Source organism: Anastrepha obliqua, chromosome 1 (genome assembly GCF_027943255.1).
Source record: "Anastrepha obliqua isolate idAnaObli1 chromosome 1, idAnaObli1_1.0, whole genome shotgun sequence".
NCBI classification, from domain to species: domain Eukaryota; kingdom Metazoa; phylum Arthropoda; class Insecta; order Diptera; family Tephritidae; genus Anastrepha; species Anastrepha obliqua.
This window is the reverse complement of record NC_072892.1, coordinates 109,636,471-109,658,972: the sequence shown is the minus strand read 5'-3', so window position 1 is coordinate 109,658,972 and position 22,502 is coordinate 109,636,471. Positions and strand designations below refer to the sequence as shown.

General features: G+C 36.4%; 1 protein-coding gene across 1 annotated transcript in view; it reads right to left on the bottom strand.

Moving 5' to 3' along the window:
* Nucleotides 1-337: 337 nt before the first annotated feature.
* LOC129236448 (uncharacterized) overlaps nucleotides 338-22,502 on the bottom strand; it is a 150,753-nt gene continuing 128,588 nt past the window's right edge. Inside the window, exon 2 of the mRNA XM_054870846.1 lies at nucleotides 338-400. Within this exon, the coding sequence (XP_054726821.1) occupies nucleotides 338-400 (63 nt within the window). The remainder of the gene's footprint in view (nucleotides 401-22,502) is intronic.

Genomic DNA, 22,502 nt, shown 5'->3' with positions numbered 1-22,502 from the left:
GCGGATTCTTCAGAAGTCGGGAAAAGTTCAATTCGCATTTTTGTTCAGAAGTGTATGGCGTATGACCCATCATATGGGGAATTCACTTAATAAAGCTTACATTGTCGCGTTAGTGAACGATATTCGTCTTCTACGAGGAGTTTCCCTTTTTTTTTTTTTTTTTTTTTTTTGACTTGATCAGTCGTCGTATGCCCCATTATTCCAAAAACAAAACAAAAAAAAAAACAAAAAAAAAAAAAAAAACTTAGAAATATTTTCCGCACGATTTGACCCGTCTTGAAAGACCCATACCAACAGTCAAATGTGTTTTAGATTCGCGTTCATATTTCAATTTCAATTAGCGCACATCATCGGCTTTTTTCGGCGCCACGACTGATTTTGGACGACGCTTATATTCGTTCTGTAATGACAAAAAATATATAGCTTCGATAAATATATAGTGCTGTCTATGAGTATGTTTAATTAATGAATAGATGTGACATAAACTGAGCGGCTGACTAAATAAATGCAGCTGAAAAATAATTTTCCAAAATTTTGTAATTTTTGTAAAATTTACAAGTTTTTGAATGACAATTCTATAAATTTCAGGTAACTCCATTAAGACGTCGCAGAAAGAAAGAGAAAAATGTTTACTTAAAAAATTAACAAACGGAATCTGCTAAAATTTTGAAAATATTCCAACACGTTTTTTGCGCCAAACATCTCTGAACAGTTTTGATAACTTTTCTTTAGTGTGTTTTTAGTTTAATTAATATTTTATAAATCATCGCTCATTCTACAGAAAATATCATATAAAACATACCGCAAGATTTATAAAAACTAAACAAAACCTCATCACAATTTTTTTAATATTTGGAAAATTTCTGAATATGCAGAAAATTCTGAATATGCGGGGCGGACTTTTTGCCGCCGGTCATTTTTACGGCAGCAAAATAATTGGATTCATTTCTATTTTCTCCGACGGGTTGAAGGCTAGCGGTTGCTTTTCTGATTGCTTGATGACAATTTATTTGATTGCAAGCTACAGCAGGCAAATAGCAATCAAATAATATTAGATTCGATGCACAAGAAACCCTACAAATTATTAGTAACTTAGAAAGAAGTTTTTTTGTATCAATGAGCTTCAATGAGTTGCTTCACAAATATAACAAATACCATTTAACCGGCCGCATTTCCCGACGAAAGTGGATCAGTTGATCAACACCCGTTAACCCGGTACCTACTGTCCCGCTGCGATTCCGTTCCCGGCTTTACATCAGAAAATCAGCCGATCGCTGATAGTCGGTTAACGGTCTGATGTTGGTCACAACTTCGCAATTCATTTCGTCATTTTAAACATACATAACAAATACATAAAGAACTTTCAGAAATTCATGTACTGAAACATCCATAAGTACGTGAAAAATTCGGGAGAGAAAAAGTACTTTGTCTTCCAATAAATAAAATCTAATATTAATTAAATACATTTTGCTTATCTAATAAAAATTTGCCTTACTTTATTTATTAAAAAACAAAAACAAAAAAAAAATTAAGCAAAAACCAAAAAACCTCGTGTAAGCAGCTACATGGAGCATGTGGTAATGTGTTTTTGTACAAACAATATAGATGATATGGAGAATCACTGCAAAAATAGTACAGCCAAAAAAACATGGTAGAAATATTCGCAAAAATACATGTATACACACACATGTACATGTGTTGCTTTGTTAGTGTGCACAATCTGTGGTCATGTCCAATGTGGCTACGACATATTTTGACATGACACGCAAATATTTGTATTTTATTTCATTAGGTTTTTATTACTATTTATGGTACTGTTTTCTATTTAATGTCGGCATACCACTACAGCTAATGAGTAGCATATGCTTTGTGATATTAGCAGCTACGGCGGCCAACCACATATAAATGCCTATATAGTATTACAAATTACACGCACTTAATGCAAATTTTAACTTGTTAGCACTTGTTAGTTTCAATTTTCAATGCCAACAATAATAACACACTTTCAATGCTGCCAACCATATGGTAATTTTATACACAACATAGGCAATAAATAATTAAATTTCATATTAGTATGAGACACCATGTTTCGTCTGCTTCCTATTAAATCAGAATTATTTGCTACCCACCACTCATAAAAGCCAGTAGTTCTGTTATTCGTAATAAGTAAGTCACAGGCACTGCGCCAGACTCAAGAGGAGGTGTCTCTGAAATGCCGCCATCTCAGATCAGCGTCTCATATACAAAGTATAAGTATTTGTAGGTGTATTTGTAATGCATGTCACCCGTAATTATTTCATGTCCGTCTCGGCAAATGCTTCTTCTGCCGCTTGCATCGACTCTTTGTTGTCTCAACGCCACACTCAGTACATATCTTGTAATTCGTCATTCATTCGCATGCTTGTACGTACTGTGTAGTTGTAATAATAAGTTGCCATCTTGGCCGAGCCATGAGCTTAACTCCTCCACAGTCATTCACTGGGTGCTGGCTGGTTGATGTTAGCACTGAAAACGATACTAATTATGAAACTTGTGGAAATAAACTGTTCGCCAGAGTCTTACGAGTATGACACCAAATGCCCAACCGCCTGCACATCTGCCCAATGTCGAAATTTCTTTAAGTTTCTGTGAGTCATCTGTGGGTGCATGTTAAATAAATGAAAATATCTAAAACCTCGTCAAAGCTTAGCAATCATGATGGGTATGTATGCAACCGGTTATTGAAGGTTACGTATACGCCATGTGGTGTCAAGTTAAGCAAGTCACCTGGCAGAGCACAAGTAAAGCAAAAACAATACAGAATGGCATAATGTATCAGACGGGTCGGCGGCTGTTGGAACTGACGGTAGCAGCGGTTACTGCATTTCGGTTCAGGTGCGCGGCAGCACCCTCTTTTCGGGCGCTTGCTGACTGCCGCTGTCACCATTCTCACGCTCCGTCATAACGAGTTCCTGCTATTTACCATCTGCATACATCACTGCACACTCACAACTTTTTTCTTTATACCCTCTGCAGTGTTTGCACAGGCAAGGCACCAGGCATCTACATATATCCATATGCACTTAGTCGCATATGCATGTATGCATGTATGCACATAGAAGCGTATACTTGTAGACGGGAAATGTGAGGTGAGCCATTTCAAACACATTCACATACTACATGTGTGACTGTGAAATCTGAGCACGCAGCTGATTTCATTAACAAAAGTTCGACATGAGCGCTTTGGTGCAACGGTGTTGGCAACTTCTAAAAGTGCAGAACCCAAGCAGCGCTTAAGGATACACAAAAACTAAAGTACATTTGAAAAATCGAGCAATACGTATGCATTTGCATCGGTGTGTGTGGTGAAGTGTGTTGTTGTTTTTTTCCCGTAGCATAAGTTTAGTGCAAAATTAATTTGTAGAAAGGAACTTGTCGAAAACTTCTACTGCATGTGCTGCAATAAGCAAAAGCATCTATACCATATGCATGCTCATATGTGAGTGTGTGTGTGTATATTGGTGAGAGGAAATGTTGATGAACGAATGACTGGGTAAAGCAAGCGCTTGGCTACGATTGAAAAGACGCTCAAATCGACGCCGCGTTGTGATATTGACAGGTAGGCGAAGTCTGCTTTTAGGAGTGAGCTTTAAGTAGGCGCGTTCTGCGCTTAACTGGCGCATGTAAATAAATTGAAGTCTGAGGCTTAAGTTGCTGAATGTGGGCCATATGAGTTTTTCATGTTTCAATAAATCACACGTTCGCATTCTATGCCTTTTTTTGTTATTTGAAAGAATTTTTGTTTTTTTTGTGTTTTGTTTTTTAGTGCTAAAAGGCTGTGTGCGTGCTGCCTTTGGTAAGCATGCGCTGAGAAGCATATTCACGTGTGTTAGTGAAAATGCCTGGTAATGAGTGCTTTTAGAAATAGTGGGAGGTAAAGCAAGAAATGCATGAGCAAAATTTAGTCAAGTGCTTTGGAACGAATTTTGAATGTCTGCTGAATTATGATTACCTGCGTTCTGTGCTGTCTCCTGATTGGAAATTTTTGGCAATAAGTTAGAAAACCATTTAAAAACTTGTTATATTTTCAATGACTAGGACAATTCACGAAGGTTTGAGAACTATGAATGCATACAAACATAATTCATTTTAATTTTATGTGCAGTAAAATTTTGCTTAGACTAAGCTGTCGAATATATTTTGTTGGGATAGTAGTATTTGATAATGCAATCACATTGTAGTAATAATAATAATAAGTTGTTTTCATCATTATCAAAATCCAACAACTGCTCTTCTCCCGTCCAGCTGACACGAAGGGCAGAGTCCGCTTGGCGTACGAATCATTTTCGTTTTGGTGCTGGACAAAGGAGGAAATTAAAATTATACAGTACATGAAATGTATTGTTAGCGCTTCACATCTTTTTGCCTATCCAAACGAAGTAAACAACAACAACATTTCCCAGAGAATGAATGTTTTACGAAAAAACGAAATGGTCTTACAGTACAGAACCTCTAAAAAACTTGGGAAAAATTGATAAGAAAACTTACAGCATATAATAAATGTAGAAAAGGCGAATGAAGTGTGTTTTTAATTAAATACGCAAAAAAATGGTGTGAAGCAAAAAATTGGCCATTTATATAATTAAGAAATTAATTTATTCTTAAGTAATTAATACTCGAATATGCGCTTTACGCGCTCTATTACAGGTCTGTTTGTATACTCCAGCTGCAGCTTCCTATTTCACAAGTGTCAAATATGATTGCCAATGGAATGGCGTTGTAATTTGCAAAAATTACAGAACTTCCGATAGGGTGATTAATTTTGCGCCACCTTGTATAAGGTAGGGGCGCTTATTAAATCAAAGTGATGAAAGTTTTCCGAGTTTAGTTCTTGCAAAATGAGTACTTAAACTCGGAATATCGGGATTGTAATAGGACTATGAATAAGTTCGTGCGGTTTTACAACAGATGGCGTAACTTGATTATTATTCCATCGATCCACATTTCCAAGCATTCATTGGAGAGCTACTGTCGTAAGGCACAAACGTCAGTATAAGTTTTTTATTTGAAGCGTAAACAACAATATTTTTACCACACTTGAAAATGTCGAATTTCGTGCCAAATAATGTGTTTTTGCGGGGAATTCTTCTTCATTATTTTAATATGAAGAAAAAAGCAGCCGAAAGTCATCGTATCTTGGTGGAAGTTTATGGTGAGCATGCTCTAGCTGAGCGAACGTGCCAGAAGTGGTTTGCACGCTTTAAAAGTGGTGATTTTGGCTTGGAAGACGAAGACCGCGAGGGTGCGCCGCCAAAGTTCATGGATACCGAATTGGAGGAATTGCTCGATCAAGATCCGGCTCAAACGCAAGAAGAGGTTGCAAAAACTTTGGGAGTTGATCAATCAACCATTTCCAAACGTTTAAAAGCCATGGGAATGATCCGAAAGGTAGGCCATTGGGTGCCGTATGAATTGAAGCCAAGAGACGTTGAACGCCGTTTTATGGCATGCGAACAACTGCTTCAACGGCAAAAGAAAGGGTTTTTTGCATCGAATTGTGACTGGCGATGAAAAGTGGGTCCATTACGACAATCCAAAACGTCGGGCAACGAATGGATACCCTGGCCATGCTTCAACATCGACGTCGGCGCAGAATATTCATGGCCTGAAGGTTATGCTGTGTATCTGGTGGGACCAGCTGGGTGTTGTGTATTATGAGCTACTGAAACCGAATGAAACGATTACGGGGGATGTCTACCGACGACAATTGATGCGTTTGAGCCGAGCACTGCGAGAAAAACGGCCGCAATACGCCGATAGACACGACAAAGTTATTTTGCAACATGACAATGCTCGGCCACATGTTGCACAAGTGGTCAAAACATACTTAGAAACGCTCAAATGGGATGTCCTACCCCACCCGCCGTATAGTCCAGACCTTGCGCCATCCGATTACTATCTCTTCCGATCGATGCAACATGGCCTGGCTGACCAGCACTTCCGTAATTACGATGAAGTCAAAAAATGGATCGATTCGTGGATTGCGGCAAAACCGACCGAATTTTTCACAAAGGGAATCCGTGAATTGCCAGAAAGATGGGAAAAAGTAGTAGCAAGCGATGGACAATACTTTGAATATTAAATTTGTAACCATTTTACGTCAATAAAGTTTCAAATTTCGAAAAAAACCCGCACGAACTTATTCATAGTCCTATTAATAACTGGTACCGAAAATATCGGGATTGTAAACATCTAAAAAAATTACATCACTGCGTATAGTTTTTGTTTGTTTGCAATAATTTACAAAATCTTTTTTATGCAAAATATAACCGAAAATTATATAAGTTTAGTTAGTAAACTTTTTCGGTGGTCATAATTTAATTAATGTAGACTGTATTTCTGACGCATTAAAATGTTCATCAAAATGAAAAATGCATCTTGCATACTTTGAAGCACAGAAACAGCACCACTTTTACCAACCTTCTACTTAAAATTTTTCTAATATCAAATCTCAGTAATATCTCCATTTTTGTTTTCGAGCAATCACCTCAGCTGAGTCGCTAAATAAAATTAGTAGAATATTTCCAATTTCACTGCGCTTGTTAATTTTTCCTTTTCTTTCAATCCTTTAAATGTCTAACCTAACTTCTAGAATTTTCTTAAAACTTTAAGTTTTCCTTTCTACCGTCGCCTCTTGCATTCGGTTGCTTTTTTATTGTTCTTTGCTTGTTGCATTTCTGCAGACATAAAGTCGATAAAGCTATTAAATATTTGTTCCAACAGCTTTCAAATTTGTATAAAATGCCGGTATTACATCATAAAAGAGCTGATGTGAAAAATTGTTGCATGCCACCTGGCGCCTACCGACGTACAGCGTAGCGAAAGCAAATGTGCACATAGTGCATAAAATGACAGTTTGACGGTTTCACGATGTAAAATAATATTATTTCAATTTGTAGATACACAAATGGCGGCATCTTTCAATAGAAAATAGTATAAAGTTAAAATAAAAAAGGGCTTGCCGCCGCGAATTAAAGGGAAATCTTAAGCTTATGGTTTACAAAATTTAGCAGACAGTATTTTTTTATTTATTTTATTTAAAAAATGGTTTTTGTTTTGTACAATTGTTCTATAATACTTTAAGCAATGTGAGTTTGAATTCCGCTTTTTAGTTACCTTTAAGACCACTCAATTTACTAACACATGCTTTCAACGTGGCTGCACCTTGGCCAATGGCACAACGGAAACAGACAATTCAAATGTCTTTGTACCATTCCCTTTGGTGATATGGAGAATTTCTTGTTCTGTCCGGCTGCCTGTCTTCGACAATTATTTGTCTGTTTCATCATCTTCGCATAACCCAATGTCGCTAGCTGCGGAAGCTGCTATGTTTGTTGTTGTTTTTGCATCTACATCATTGTCACCTCGGTGAATAGTGCGCTCCCAGCCATGCTCCTGCTCACACACTCTAGCATTGTATGTGTGTCGGTGTGTGTGCGCAAATTTTTTACTGTTTGCCTAGCTCACATCGAGCAATTTTCTGATGAGTTGTGCAATACTTGCATTTCCTTGATTTTCTCACAAATTTTTGCTTTTCCACAATGCAAAGAGACGCTGCTGAAAAAATATTTGCCGTCTTGCTGTCAACCCATTGGTTTGCACCGCCGTCTGCACTTTGTTTGGATGCTTCCGTGCACGTGTGTGTGTGTGTGTGTGTTTGGGTGTTAAAGTGTTTCAATATTGCACCAATATTTTTATTTCTATTCCTTCCTGCCTTCCTTAGCATTACTTACCGTTGGCGTCAACTTGATTTTTTTCTAATTTTTTTCACCTTTTTTCTATTTGTTTTTTGTTTTTTTGTTTTTGTTTTACCTTCTTAACCAGTTCTTTTTGTCAGCAACTCTTGCCATTGTTGGCATTTCTCGTATGTCTTTCTGACTGACAAATGTATTTTGCTGCTTCATCATTTGCGCCAACAACAAGAAGCCAAGCACTCACTCAACTACTTGATTTTCTTCTACATTTTTGTTTTTGTAATTCTTAGTGTCTTTTTGCAATGCGCCGCAGCTCAGCTGATTCGTGCAAATTTTCACAATTCTCAAATGCATCCGTTTCACGACTTTTTGGTTTTGCTGCTATTGCTCCAAATGCTAAAGCTATTGTTATTACAATATATGTGTATTCGTATAGTTGTTGTTGCTGTCAATGTTTTTCTTCATTCTTCTGGCTGGACAACTTTCAGAGCTTGCAACGACGATATTTTGCATTTTTTTCTCTCAATGTGTGCACCATTCAAATGCTGTGAATTCTTTATTTGAGCTGCTTATTCAGTCTTCACTTTTTCTAGTTTTTCAAATTTTCTTCCTTGTTTAGCTTTGGTTTTTAGTTTTTTTAGTTTGTGAAAATATTGGGTTTATTTGACGCGCAGAGTAGTTGTGGCTTTGTTGGTAGTCTCCTTTTATTGCATAGAATGAATGCCGCTCGTTAGAAACAAGAAACAACGTCACCGATCTGTGGTCGTCTTTCTCATGGTTTTAAATAGATTGTAGTCGTGGTGCTGCCTTGTTTGTTTTGCTGTTTGACACTTGGTGTCTGACATTTAATTCCGAGACAGTTTGACATACGGAAGATGTCCGAGACCGGAGTTTTATTGAGTTGAGCGAAATATTTCTTTAATCCAGATTTTTTTATGAGACTTAAGAAATGGCTATAACTTATTTAAAAGAAAATTCTTTCTGAATCGTAGTCATGGCTGTGCAAGCTAGTAGTTATGCAGTGGTAAAAAAAATAAATTATGAAATAAATTCATGGACGACTTCAAGAATGCGGAGTCGTGAGTGCTACATCTGTTGTTATTATTTTTAGACCCTATGCCAAAGTGTGTCTATATTAAATCTTCTTCAAAATTTTATACTTAACAACATGAAATAGATGTGTAATTGAGCTGAAGCGTTTTGATAAGGCTCGTTTATTCTTTGATGCATGGCAACTCTATTTTAAAATATTATTTGGTTAAATTGCTCTTGAATACCTTTCCATGAATAAGCAGGTTGCAATATTTTAAAGAAGTTACACTTAATTCATATCATTGTTTAATAGATGGTAACCCTATTCCAAAGTATTGCGGAATTATACCTTTCTCCAACAGCACTTTTTCAAGATTCGAACCTACGCGCTCCCGAATGGTAGTCACGCAGCAACCCATTCGGCTACAGCAGTCGCCGAGGCAACAAGGATACGCATGTAGAATTTTCATAAAAAAGTTCAGATATCTGTATAAAAACATAAGTTGATGTCGACTCACTTAGTGTTTGTAACAAAAACTTCGCCGAGTTTTCCCTCTCTAATAAATCATAATTTTAACATTTTTTAAGACTAATCGGCCTGCTTAAAATTAACTCACGTTAAGGACTTTTATATATAAATTTCTTTATACCTGACCCTAGTATGATTTCGTTTTAGGCTTTCATTGACTTGACCTTATTTGCTGTCAAGTTGTTATAGCTACTACAAATAAATTTATTTTCCATCAACCAAAATGTATATCTACTTTTCCCCGCTTCTACCTACGGCAATGTTGTGCGTCTCCCACCATCCATCGCAATACCCATTTTACTTCCAGGCAATTGAGTGTCCTATTTCAAGTTTAATCGTTGCCCATCGATTTGTCACCGTTTGGTTCATTCCATATACACCTTTGCTGTGCATTTGGTTCCCTACACTTTTTATAACTGTCTGGTGACAACTTCAATATATGTGCATACATGCAAAACTGTGAAAGAGAGGCAAAATGAAAGTGAAAACTCAACCTTCTTTACCAATATCATATATCACAAGAGTGTGCTGGCCTGTCCTAACTTTTTACCTATCAAAGCGCACATAAGTTGTCTTTCGCTAAAAGTTTTTGTTACCTTCCACTACTACCACGACCACCACTTTATGTCCTTCGTGCAATGCATGCTGCTAATATAGTGTCATCAATTTATTGCCTTTCTTCTATTCTGCCACATGCCCGCCCGCCAAACAGACATATACTACTGTGTCCAAAAAATAAGGTGACATTGTATTTATTTTGAAAATTCTTTATTTATTCTTCCAAATCAATTTCATCCCCTTCAAAGTAATCCCCTCCCGACACAATGCACTTATGCCAACGTTTTTTCCAATTTTCGAAACACTGGTTGTAGTCACTTTCCGGGATGGCCTTCAGTTCCGTCTTCGTTGCGGCTTGAATCTCCTCTATCGTGTCAAAACGGTGTCCCCGGAGCGGTCTTTTGAGCCTGCTGAACAGCCAGAAGTCGCACGGTGCCAGATCAGGTGAATACGGTGGTTGCGGAACGATATGGGTTGAGTTTTTGATGAAATGATCACGAATTACGAGTCCAAAAAATTCAATGTTTTCGGTACCAGTCGAGATTTGACGCGCTTGAGGCCCAAAACATCCTTCAAAATGGTATTGACTGAGCCTTTCGATATGCCAACATCATCAGCAAGGTCTCTAATCGTTAATCGACGGTTTTTCAACACCAAATCTTTGATTTGTTGGACGTGAGCTTCGTCAGTTGAGGTTGATGGTCGCCCAGGACGCTCTTCGTCTTCGACACGTTCACGACCGGCTTGGAACTCACTATACCACTTGTAAACATTTTTTTAGACATAGCCTCATCACCAAAGGCTTTCTGCACCATCCTCAACGTATCCGAAAATTGATTCCGCAAACAAAATTTAATGCAAATTCTTTGCTCAACAAATTTCGACATTGCAAAAAACGAGAAACTCACTTTTAGCAGCTCACAAAACGACGCGTATCTCAAACAGTAAATGAATATTTCACATGAAATTTGACATAGATGTCACTCACAGTACTACCAACCTAAAAAAAAAAAGAATTCTCCTAATCCTTCAAAGCGCGCAGTTTAAAATCAAATGTCACCTTATTTTTTGGACACAGTAGTATACACTTGTGGAAGAGGAAGAATGTTGTACAATATATATGCACAAGGTGTGCTGGGGATCCCGTAATTTGCAGTTTTGGCTGATTTGTTTCGAAAATTTCGGGATTAAGAGATGTAAAACCCGTTATAACGTATTACCTCTGTCAAGTTAAAAGAAAGGAAAATGTGAAATAAAATTTCATAAAAAAATTTCATTTGCATTCAAGCTTGAAAATTTCGACTAAAAAAGTTTTAGATAGGTCCGTGGAAGAGGTCACTGACTCTTCTTCAATGCTGTATAAAAAATGCATGGCGATATTCTGTAAATACTTTTGCGTAGAGATGCATAGTAAATTGTGAAGAGTGAAATCGTTTTTCTGAACATTTTGATTTTGATACTATTGCAGCAAATAAGCGATGTGCAACACATGCCAACAAAATAGCAGGTTCTTCGGCGGCGGTTTTTATGTGCAAAAAATTTAGTTGACGGTTAAGAGACTACGCTAAATGCTTTGTTATTTCTACAAAAACTTTGTAAATTTAAAAAATCACTGCTTGACTGAGTTTATAAATGTTTTCGTCGACTGGCCTTACAGGAACGTAGTCATGAAAACACTGCCTCTTTGTTTAATGGGATGCTTTTATTGCGTATATAAACAGTGAAGGCTGCTTTGGCTGCCTGCACCGCCAATGCAATACGCCAGTATATAGCCTATTCAGCTATAATTTTCAGCAATGTCGAACTAAAATTTTCATTCAAAAAATATATCGCGAATATTGCATGTCTACTAAATTTGTACTCAATTGAAGAAAATTATATTCCATAAGTAATTCCGACATTCCGGGATTAGATAAAAACAATCAATAACAGATTAATATGCGGATTAATGACTATAGCTGACAGGAGCATCCCTAAAACACCATATGTATGTCAAATTGTAAATTTGTAGCAATGTTGATATGCTAACATTGTTGTAATTTTTATTAAAAACAGATTTAAGCTTAATAAATCCCGAAATACGTGGCCCTATGTTCCATACGGGACAAGAGGAGTGAATGTTTATGAATCCCGAAATATCGGGATTACATAGAAAATCCGGATCAGCAGCTAACACCATCCCAATATACACATAACTGTAAATATGTCGAATTTAAATTTGTCGGTTCGTATTTTGCCATATTTTACCGCTTCCTTGTTTCTTTGCCTTCAGTTGATTTGTCTGTATAAGAAAATATGTATCTGTACCAATCGTTGCATTTGCTGTTGATCTTTCACTCATCATGCTTGTTGCTGCTCTACATACACCATATGGCATACGTGCGCTACTATACACTACGGCTAAATTCCTTCAGCCTCTTTCCTTTCGTTATTTATCGTTAAATTATTCATACGAGTTTTGCAGTTCACTTCACCTTTTCCCAAGCGTTGCCATACACATTCCAACAAATGTACGCACCTATCAGTGCCTTACTTATCGTCGCTCCCCTTAACTTGTTGTACGTACGTAGACTTTATGCCATGTGAGCGGTTGTCTGCTGGACTCTCCAGTGTTGACCAGTGCGCTGTTCTCAGTACATTTACGCAACATTTCGTTGCTAATGGCCAAGTGCGTAAAATTGCTGGGAAAATTACTGTGCGAGTGTGAGGCGTTAAAGCACACAAACTGATGCGCAACCGATGACGGCTAGAGCACGACACATTGGATGGAATGGTAGAACTGTCGAAATTTGCTGGACAACAGAATGCGACTTGAAAGGCGTAGGTGTGAGTGCAACCGACTTGGATGCTGCCTTTGCATCACCAGCTTCATAAGATAAGCATCTCTGGAATGTTGCATATTGATGTGATTTTCCACTTATCCCTGTACACACACACACACACACACACACACACACACATGCAGATAGGTTAACATTTGTATGCATGTGTGTTTGGTGTTTCTTTACTGCTGCTGTCACCATACTGGCCTAGGAGCCACACAACGCCACCGCCAGGCAGTGTGTAAAGCGATTTATGTAAGGATCAATCTCGCTATAGTACAAGCATTACCGAAGGTAGTGAATGAGGAAATTGCTCAACATCGGTTTGACGCTTGAGGCATGCATTCATCATTTGCATTTCGATTTTGGTTTCGATTTGGTTTGATGTACGATTCTGAATTATATTTGGATGTCGTCTCGGATGTGCACATTCAATTCACTCGCTATCGAATTTACTATTTGTATTTGTATTTGTATGCAAAATACATGTGCATGTAGGTATGTAGGTGGGTGCGCTTGTAATCATTTGTATTGGCAGAATTATTAATCCGGGCTAAATATGATGAATTTGCGTAGGAAACACACACTAAGCAACTGCCAAATATAACCGCATGCAAACACGTAAGATATCTCAAGCAAACGTATGTATGTATGTATGGCATTTCATTCGTGTTTGAATGAGTGATGTATATCTTGCCTGCAATGTGGAGGTACCGGAAGGCAACAGACAGCATGCCGAAATTGCTACAAGGATATACGCCTTAAAGTTGTGGTGGCAATTATTTTGTATGTACCCGTATGTATGTCTGTAGGTACGTATCATGTATGCATACATGTGCGTTCAATTTGCCTTGTGCGTATGGGTATGTGTTGAGAGCATGTTTGTTGTGATGAATAGCTTTGTGGATGAATCTGGATTTGTGTTGCTGCCCTGAAGAAGTGAGCAGCTTTATTGGCCGAATGGAGTAGTTATAATAGCTTATATGGATGCAAATTGAATCGGAGATTTGTGTGTCAATTTTTGCTGTAATGGGAAAATTCCAGGCGGCCAAAGTTTGTATAATTAATGGATGGTAATTTTTAATAAAGTTAATGCAGTTTATTTTTAAATACATTTAATTTAGAGAGATTTCCATGCGTTGAAAACTATGATTGCTATTTGAAAATTAACAAATTCAAAAAACTGTTTTTTTTAATAGGTCTATGAATAAGTTCGTGCGGTTTTTTTTCGAAATTTGAATTTCGGATCATTCCCATGGCTTTTAAACATTTGGAAATGGTTGATTGATCAACTCCCAAAGTTTTTGCAACCTCTTCTTGCGTTTGAGCCGGATCTTGATCGAGCAATTCCTCCAATTCGGTATCCATGAACTTTGGCGGCGCACCCTCGCGTTCTTCGTCTTCCAAGCCAAAATCACCACTTTTAAAGCGTGCAAACCACTTCTGGCACGTTCGCTCAGCTAGAGCATGCTCACCATAAACTTCCACCAAGATACGATGACTTTCGGCTGCTTTTTTTCTTCATATTAAAATAATGAAGAAGAATTCCCCGCAAAAACACATTATTTGGCACGAAATTCGACATTTTCAAGTGTGGTAAAAATATTGTTGTTTACGCTTCAAATAAAAAACTTATACTGACGTTTGTGCCTTACGACAGTAGCTCTCCAATGAATGTTTGGAAATGTGGATCGATGGAATAATAACACTGGTTTACAGCCAAAATGCACCAGAGACGCCGTTATGAAATTCTTATGTAAAATCACTGTCTGATTCCGAAAATCGAGGTTATTTTTTATTCTATGGTAACGTTTTTGAGATATTTACGAATTACCGTTATTTCAAAAAAAAAAAAAAAATTGGCCCACTTAATCATATATATCTCGAAAACGAATTGAGCGATTCAAAACCCGTTTAAAGCTTTTAAAAGGTAATAAAATTTGCTATAAACTGTATGTAAAACACTTTTTGCTAGGCCCTGCAGATTCAAAGATAACGAACTATCATAACGGATTTTTTAAATTTTTTTTGTAAAAATATAAAAAAATTTGTACTTTGAGAGAAAGGATCTTTAAAACTTTTTATTTTTTCGTATATTTTTTGTTTTTACTCTAAGCTCTGTTTTTATTACACAAAAATAAACTTTGATTAAACAAAATCGATGAACTAATACAAAAGTTACAAGCATTCAAGTAAATATATCCATTTAATACTTAAGTACCGTACTGGTAATATGTGTTAGTATTCGCATATCAGTTAGTTACAGGTTGATTTTGGAAGGGTTATTAGATGCAAAAAATTGTTGTGTCGTTATCTCAAACACAGATACATTTCAAGCAAGACCATATGTTTAAGGCAAGTAGTGTTTTCTATGTATAACTAGGGAACCTTTTTGTATAGGTAGGCTTGCATTTTTAGTTGATCTATGTAGGTATAAATAATAGTACATGTGCCTCGTTCCTTCATAATTTCTGCAAGGATCGGCGGATACTGTTCACTTTATAATTGCAGTTTATAATCCGTCATTTACTTAAAAATATAATATGAATAAAAGGGCGCGAGAGTTTGAGTGTAAAAATGATCTAGATATGTTCTGTTTCATCTGCGGGGAATTTATCGTTAAAAGGATGCGACGTGTGTTTTCAAATCCTTTGAAATTTGCATACCATAAGTGTTATGGCAATGAAAAACCATGGACACCGAATACTGTGTGCACCACGTGTCGAGTCGAATTGATATTTTCGGAAACCGGAACCAAAAGGTACATCGTAAAAATTAGGAGTTTGCTCTCTTTTAATGCATATCTGACTAGTTTCTTAAACTATCTATTCAGGCGACATATGAAACTTATTACACCAATGAAGTGGAGGGAACCAACTTGCTATTCAACGGACTGCTATATTTGAACTACAAAAGTATTTGGGGTTGGAAAGTCAAGAAAAGTAACCTATGCGAGCGTATCTACAGTGTCATTACCAGAACTAAATTCAACGGAAGCTACATTGCCAGAATCAAATTTAACTTTAGTTCTGGCTCCAGTTTCATTGTCAACAGCAGTTTCTGATTACGCGGTATCATGTTGTACTGAATAGCAAACGGAAAACGAAAGAAACCCTTTGTCACAAGCACAACTCAATGATTGGATAAGGGATTTGGAATTGTGAAAAGAAAAGGCCGAACTACACTCCTCTCGTATGCAATAATTTAAATTTGTTTCATCCGATGTTAAGGTAACATAGCATAGGACTCGTCACGAACAATTCTCCCATTACTATATGAAGAAGGACAGTGTTTGTTATTGCAAAAACATTGCTGGTCTATTTAAACAGTTTGGTGAACCATATGTTTCAAAAGAGTGGCGATTGTTCATAGACGGCAATAAATTAAGTTTAAAGGCCGTATTATTGCATATTGGCAACCAAAAGCCATCTGTCCCGATAGCGCATGCAGTAAATACGAAGGAAACATATGAGACAATGCAAAAATTGCTTAAATTAATTAAATACGAAGAACATAATTGGAAAATATGTGCCGATCTAAAAGTCGTTGGAATGCTATGTGGTCTACAATCTGGATACACAAAATACTGTTGCTTTCTATGCGAATGGGATAGCCGAGCACGTCAAGACCACTACATCATAAAGGATTGGCCAGCACGAATCGAGTTTCAAGTTGGGGTGGATAACATAAAATACTCACCACTTATAAAGAAGGAAAAAATAATTCTACCTCCGCTCCACATCAAGCTCGGCCTTATCAAACACTTTGTCAAGACTTTGGACAAAGAAGGCGAAGCTTTTCATTATTTGAAAACAATCTTTCCACAGATTTCAGAAGCAAAAATAAAGGAAGGGATTTTTGTGGGGCCGCAAATAAGGAAAATAATGGCCAATACCCATTTCAAAGAACTATTGTCACCAGTGGAGGCAGCGGCGTGGGACTCTTTTGAACAGGTCGTTACTTCTTTTTTAGGCAAACACAAAAGTCCTAACTTCGAGCTGATAGTGAACGATTTAATCAAAAACTATGCGGAAATGGGTAAATAAAAAACACATATAAGACCGTTTTCTCAGTTAACTTTAAAACTAAACAAAAAATTTGAAAGCAAATCTTGGCGACGAAAGTGGCGAGCATGGCGAAAGGTTTCACCAGCAAATGAAAATGATTGAAAGTCGGTATCAAGGATTCTGGGATGTCGCTATGATGGGTGACTACTGTTGGTTTCTCATAAGAGAAACCGATCCTTATATAAATAAGCGTCAAAACAAGACACATAACTTTTTCAATTACAAAATAAGATCATAGAGTTGAGACAGAATCATATGTACATTTGCTATTATTTGTAGGGTACTTAAGTTTTACTATATGGATATATTTACTTGAATGCTTGTAACTTTTGTATTAGTTCATCGATTTTGCTTAATCAAAGTTTATTTTTTTTTGTAATAAAACAGAGCTTAGAGTAAAGACAAAAAATATACGAAAAAATAAAAAGTTTTAAAGATCCTTTCTCTCAAAGTACAAATTTTTTTATATTTTTACAAAAAAAATTTAAAAAATCCGTTATGATAGTTCGTTATCTTTGAATCTGCAGGGCCTAGCAAAAAGTGTTTTACATACAGTTTATAGCAAATTTTATTACCTTTTAAAAGCTTTAAACGGGTTTTGAATCGCTCAATTCGTTTTCGAGATATATATGATTAAGTGGGCCAATTTTTTTTTTTTTTTGAAATAACGGTAATTCGTAAATATCTCAAAAACGTTACCATAGAATAAAAAATAGTGATTTTACATAAGAATTTCATAACGGCGTCTCTGGTGCAGAAAAAAAGTTGAAATTTGTGATCCAGTGTAATCAAGTTACGCCATCTGTTGTAAAACCGCACGAACTTATTCATAGTCCTATTATTTAAAACTGATTTCATTTAAGCACATTGTGTATATGTTTCTAGTGAAATCCTATACATTTCGAAAGAAGGAACTGTAGAACTTGAGTCTATGCTACTGGCAGGCTCTCACGAAAAGTAGACTATGCTACTTGGCTGCTCTCAGTTTTGAAAGACTATAATGTATCCCTGAATTGGAGCGAATATTACGCGCATCTTGAGCGATGCACATTTTCTTTAAAATAGGACTATGGACTGGTATCGCTGATCTGGTCCCTGCGTGGGTTCAGCCAGCATACTTATACCATTTCGTTTATAATGCGGTTGAATTATTAATAATGGGGGTGCCTCACAAACCCTGAAAACCAAAACAAAATTTAAGAATAAGTAAATACTGAAATGAATGGTGCGAGGTGTGGGAAGTGTGTTATAGCTCCGGAAGTGGCCACAATGCGTTGTGACATATTAACAAGTTTTTACATTTTACTTTATTTTCGTTTTTAATTTCAATTATTTTCTTATGAAAATGTAGCTCATTCTATAACAAATATCATATAATTCTAAATTTCAAATTCTGTAGACGATAAAAAACTGGACAAACTTTCAAAAAATTTCAAAACTTTTAATCAGATTTTTTTTTTTTTAATGCACAACGCCGTGTAGGGGAAACTTATAAAAATCACCAGCCGTCCTGAAGCGGCTGGGCCATGCATTTTTTGGTTGGCTCTTGCATCCCAACTGCATGGCGTTTATAGCCATGCCTCAACCACTTCATAGCTCCAATATCGCCTACGCCTTGTGCTCCAAAATGAAGTCGCATCTCAAGCTAAATCATCATGGCGAATAGTATGGGGGTCAGAATAACTGGAGACGTGGTGTTACAGTGAGGTATTCGGAGGATAACGGTGCTCTCCATCGTTGTTAGAGTTGGAGAGAAACGATGTATTGTGTGATATTCTATAATTTAATTTTGCTATTAACGTAATGGAGCGGTTCTATGTGCAGTGTTAGAAGGCTTGATAAGAAGTGAATTGAAAAATTTTTTAAAATTGAATTGTTTCGAGATTTATTCGCTCTAGAAATTATTATCTTCGATAATATTTTATTTTTATAATGTTTTTGTTTTTTTGTTTTTGTAATTTTTTAGTGTAAAATACTTAATAAATTTTTGTTTTTGTAAGATTGTAATTTCTTAAAACTGAGATTTTCTTCTTATTTTTTTATTAATAGCTGAGTCTATGCTCAGTTTCATATTGAGATTCGCACAACTTTTCGTGTTATCTGAGAGGAGTATTTTTCAAAACACGTTTATTCTCAAAAATGTTAAGGAAAAATACAAAAAAAAATGTAAATGTACAATGAATTTTTCGCCCAAACCGAAAAAAGAAATCTGTACATATTTTTATCCGAAATTATTAAAAAAAAAAATCTGTAAAAATATTGAAAGGAATCGAAGATATTTCACTTTAAAAAAGTGTATGAAAATCAGGGTTTGCTTTTTGGCTTACCTGTTTATTTCTTATTATGCTTAATCCTACAAATAAATCTATTTTTAGAAGAATTTGCCACATCAAGTGATTCTATCATTTGAGATGGAATCGCGCAGCTTGTTTGTGCCTTGCTGACATGGAATTACACCTCGTATAGCGATGACTGCGAAAATTCTATATACTTATGGAATAGTAAAGAATTTAGTTCTTTGGAATAGTACCCAGATAGGGTAATTTTGTTTTTTTTTAGAAGCCAGTGCATTTAAATTATTTATTTTCACTTATTTCTAAGCTTGTATGTACGAGTATATATGTTAAATATACTCAACCTGACGCCAATTCTCTCTTATCTGCGTGAAAATATATTTTTTATAAAGTTAATTTTTCGTTTTTCTAAATATAATATGATCTTAGTGGGTGTGCAAATATGAATGTTAGAAAAAGTATTAACTATGGCAACCTGTAGTGGCTCTATTTCGGAAGAGATATTTTTTCACTTATACGCAATATATATATTATAATTGCTGAAAATGAGTCAATGTGGAAGAATTATTTCCTAAAAGAATAGTTGCATCTCCAGCTCCGCCTATCACATCCACACAACCTTGTAAATATTGAAGTTTTTTATCTATTGGTTCGTATGTAACCCTTGTTTCCTCATGCTTCTACATACATTTCCACTGCACTTAGATCAATTTAGTAAGCACAGTTATTTGAATATTTTCACGTTTAATAATTTACTTTTCCAACTTCCACCACCGATCGTCTCTAAACTTAAATATTAAATTCCCAAATGATAATTCGCATTCAATGCGGTTTGTAGTGGTAACCTTAAATGCTCTTCTCCCTAGTAGATTGCGCTGTTTGTAGTTGTTGCTATAAACAAGCACATAAATCAATTTATTAATATTCCGTACTAATTGCACTACTGCACTTTGGAATAATTTCATGATCACTCATACGACCTGCCATCCAGCTATTGGCGCCTCTACCCCACGCACAGTTACACGTACACATACTTGTCAGTGAGAAAATGTACTCAGTTGGGTGTTTATTATTATTCAATATCTCTTAATGTCAGCTAAGCACAGGTGTGTGAATTGAAATTTATGCAAAGCGAGTTAGTTGCAAGCGCATATGAGTATGTGCATGTATGTATGTATGTACGTATCGATAAAATTGAGAAATGTTTGTGCCGTCTTGCATATGCATTTGCATGTGTAATGGGTTTATGAGTATTTGCTGAAGAGAATTCTCAAAGCTTTGTGTGGCTACTATTGCAAATAATGAAAACCGATTTCCATCCATTGATTGTGAACGTTGATTGAATTAAACAAAAAAAAAATTACTTTCATACGAAACTGCTTTTCATTGAGTGTCTATTCACAATCAATTGAAAACGACTGCAAGCATTTTGTACAGAAGTAACGGGAGTATGTACGCTTACACAATTCTAGGAATATTTTTGTCCTAATATGTTCAAATAGAGTTCTTAGAAATTGCACAATTTGTGATTTTAGATTTTTGTTTTGTATGTATTCATTCGTAAAACAAACAAGAAATTTTTCATCTGACATTTGTCGGTCGTAGTTTCTTTTTAGAAGAATTGGAACTTGAAATAATCACTTTTATGGTGTAAGAAGAGTTCAGGGTGTATTTTTCGTAGGGATTATAGATGTTCGAAGCCGTTATTGTATAAAGCAGATAAAATGGGTGCTTTCAGCAGCGGCTACCCCATTTACTGTATCAATCTTCAGCGCTCCTCTGCCGGGTTTTGGATCTGGTACCGGATAGCCAAATCGAGCCAACTCAAATTCAAACTCTACCTGGTGCTAAATCACAACCAATGCGAAACTCTCTGAAGGACCATTGCCGAAAACAGCTTCGAAATAGTTCCAAGCGCTCTTGTTCTCCATACTACTGGAATTAAACCACTGAGCAGGTTTCGTAGGCTAAGCTATTATTAGTCGATTGATGCGGACTGAATGTACTCTCTCAAATTAAACCATCGAACCAACTGCACGACTATGGGATCATCAGGTTGCGTCGACCTTTTGCGCGAAACCTACTGGAATATCAGCTTTTGGATTGAGATTTAATTTTTGGCATTTCTTCAATGTTGAACAATTTTTTTTGGTGCTTTTTCAAAGCCAGAACTCGGCAGTTCTTTTTAAAAGTTTTATAATTTTTTTTTAGTTAAGTTAAAAATAAAAAACTATGGTTATGCACAATTTTTGTGTATATTTGTCACATCAACACTTAGATTTGTTTTCTGTTTTTATTAATAGCTGAGACTATGCTAATTAATCCTTGCTAGGTTTTATGGTGGGGTTCCATTAAAAATTTCGGATGTTCTTGTTAGTAATCGGTCGAAAGTCACAATAATCATGCCAAAAAGTTCCCCATCTTCCTAGAAAGATGAGATTGGGAGAAAATATTGATATACCTTTTGTATGCAGAGGTTGTTGCCAGAATTCGTAAGATTTTCCATTCGATTTAAGGCGAACTTTACGCAAAGTGGTCCTCCTGCAACAACCGCTCTCCACACGGCGGCTCCACACAGTCTTCGGCACACAATTTGCGACATTATCTATTCGTTATAAGCAGATTTTAATAACTCAGTGACGTATGCTAGCACAATAGACCCTTTGTTATTGGAAATTTAGCTGAGGTTTTTTTTTATTGAAGCGGTAGCAACAGATGTGCCATCTAAGATGTTCCACTTGTGGCAGCTAGAAAAACAATCACAAGAGGCAGCAGCGCAACCACAAAAGCGCTGTAATGTCCTAGGGCTTTGTTTTTGTTTGATAGAACAAAATTTTCCACGCACACTCACACAGCATTTGCTTGCACGTGTTGCTCTATGAAGCGCGTAACAATCAGTGAGCTTAACGGCAAGTGTGTTGCGCTTTGCTGCTTTACAGATTTTCTCTTTGTTTGTAGATATATTCGCTTTCCTACACCCCTACAATCACAAGGCTGCTCATTGCACATATTTTCATATGTGGATATTTATTATTATCTGCCTTTTCGGCTTCCATGCATACGTCTACAGTGCGCGTATGAAAGTACAAAGTTAATATTTGCGTTTTTTCTCTTCGACGCGTTGAAATATTCTAGAGCATGCACAGTTCGGTACGTGAAAAGTGTGTGTGTGTACATATGACACTACTTATATATGTATGTATTTATGTATGCGCACTCTATGTCATCTAGGCTGCTTGTCAATTTACTGGCGTATAGCTTTCTTTTTCTGCTGGTACTTTTTAACGAATGCTGGCACTAGATATTTTCCAAAAATTTGCTATCTCTGCTGCTGATCTACTAATGATGCCAATACTGTTTGCTCACTTTATGTGTATTGTGGTTTTTTAGTCTGTGGGGCTGAGGGGAGTTAACGCATATTTTTATGTCAGATGCGCTTCATATACTTGTAAACACACAATGCCACG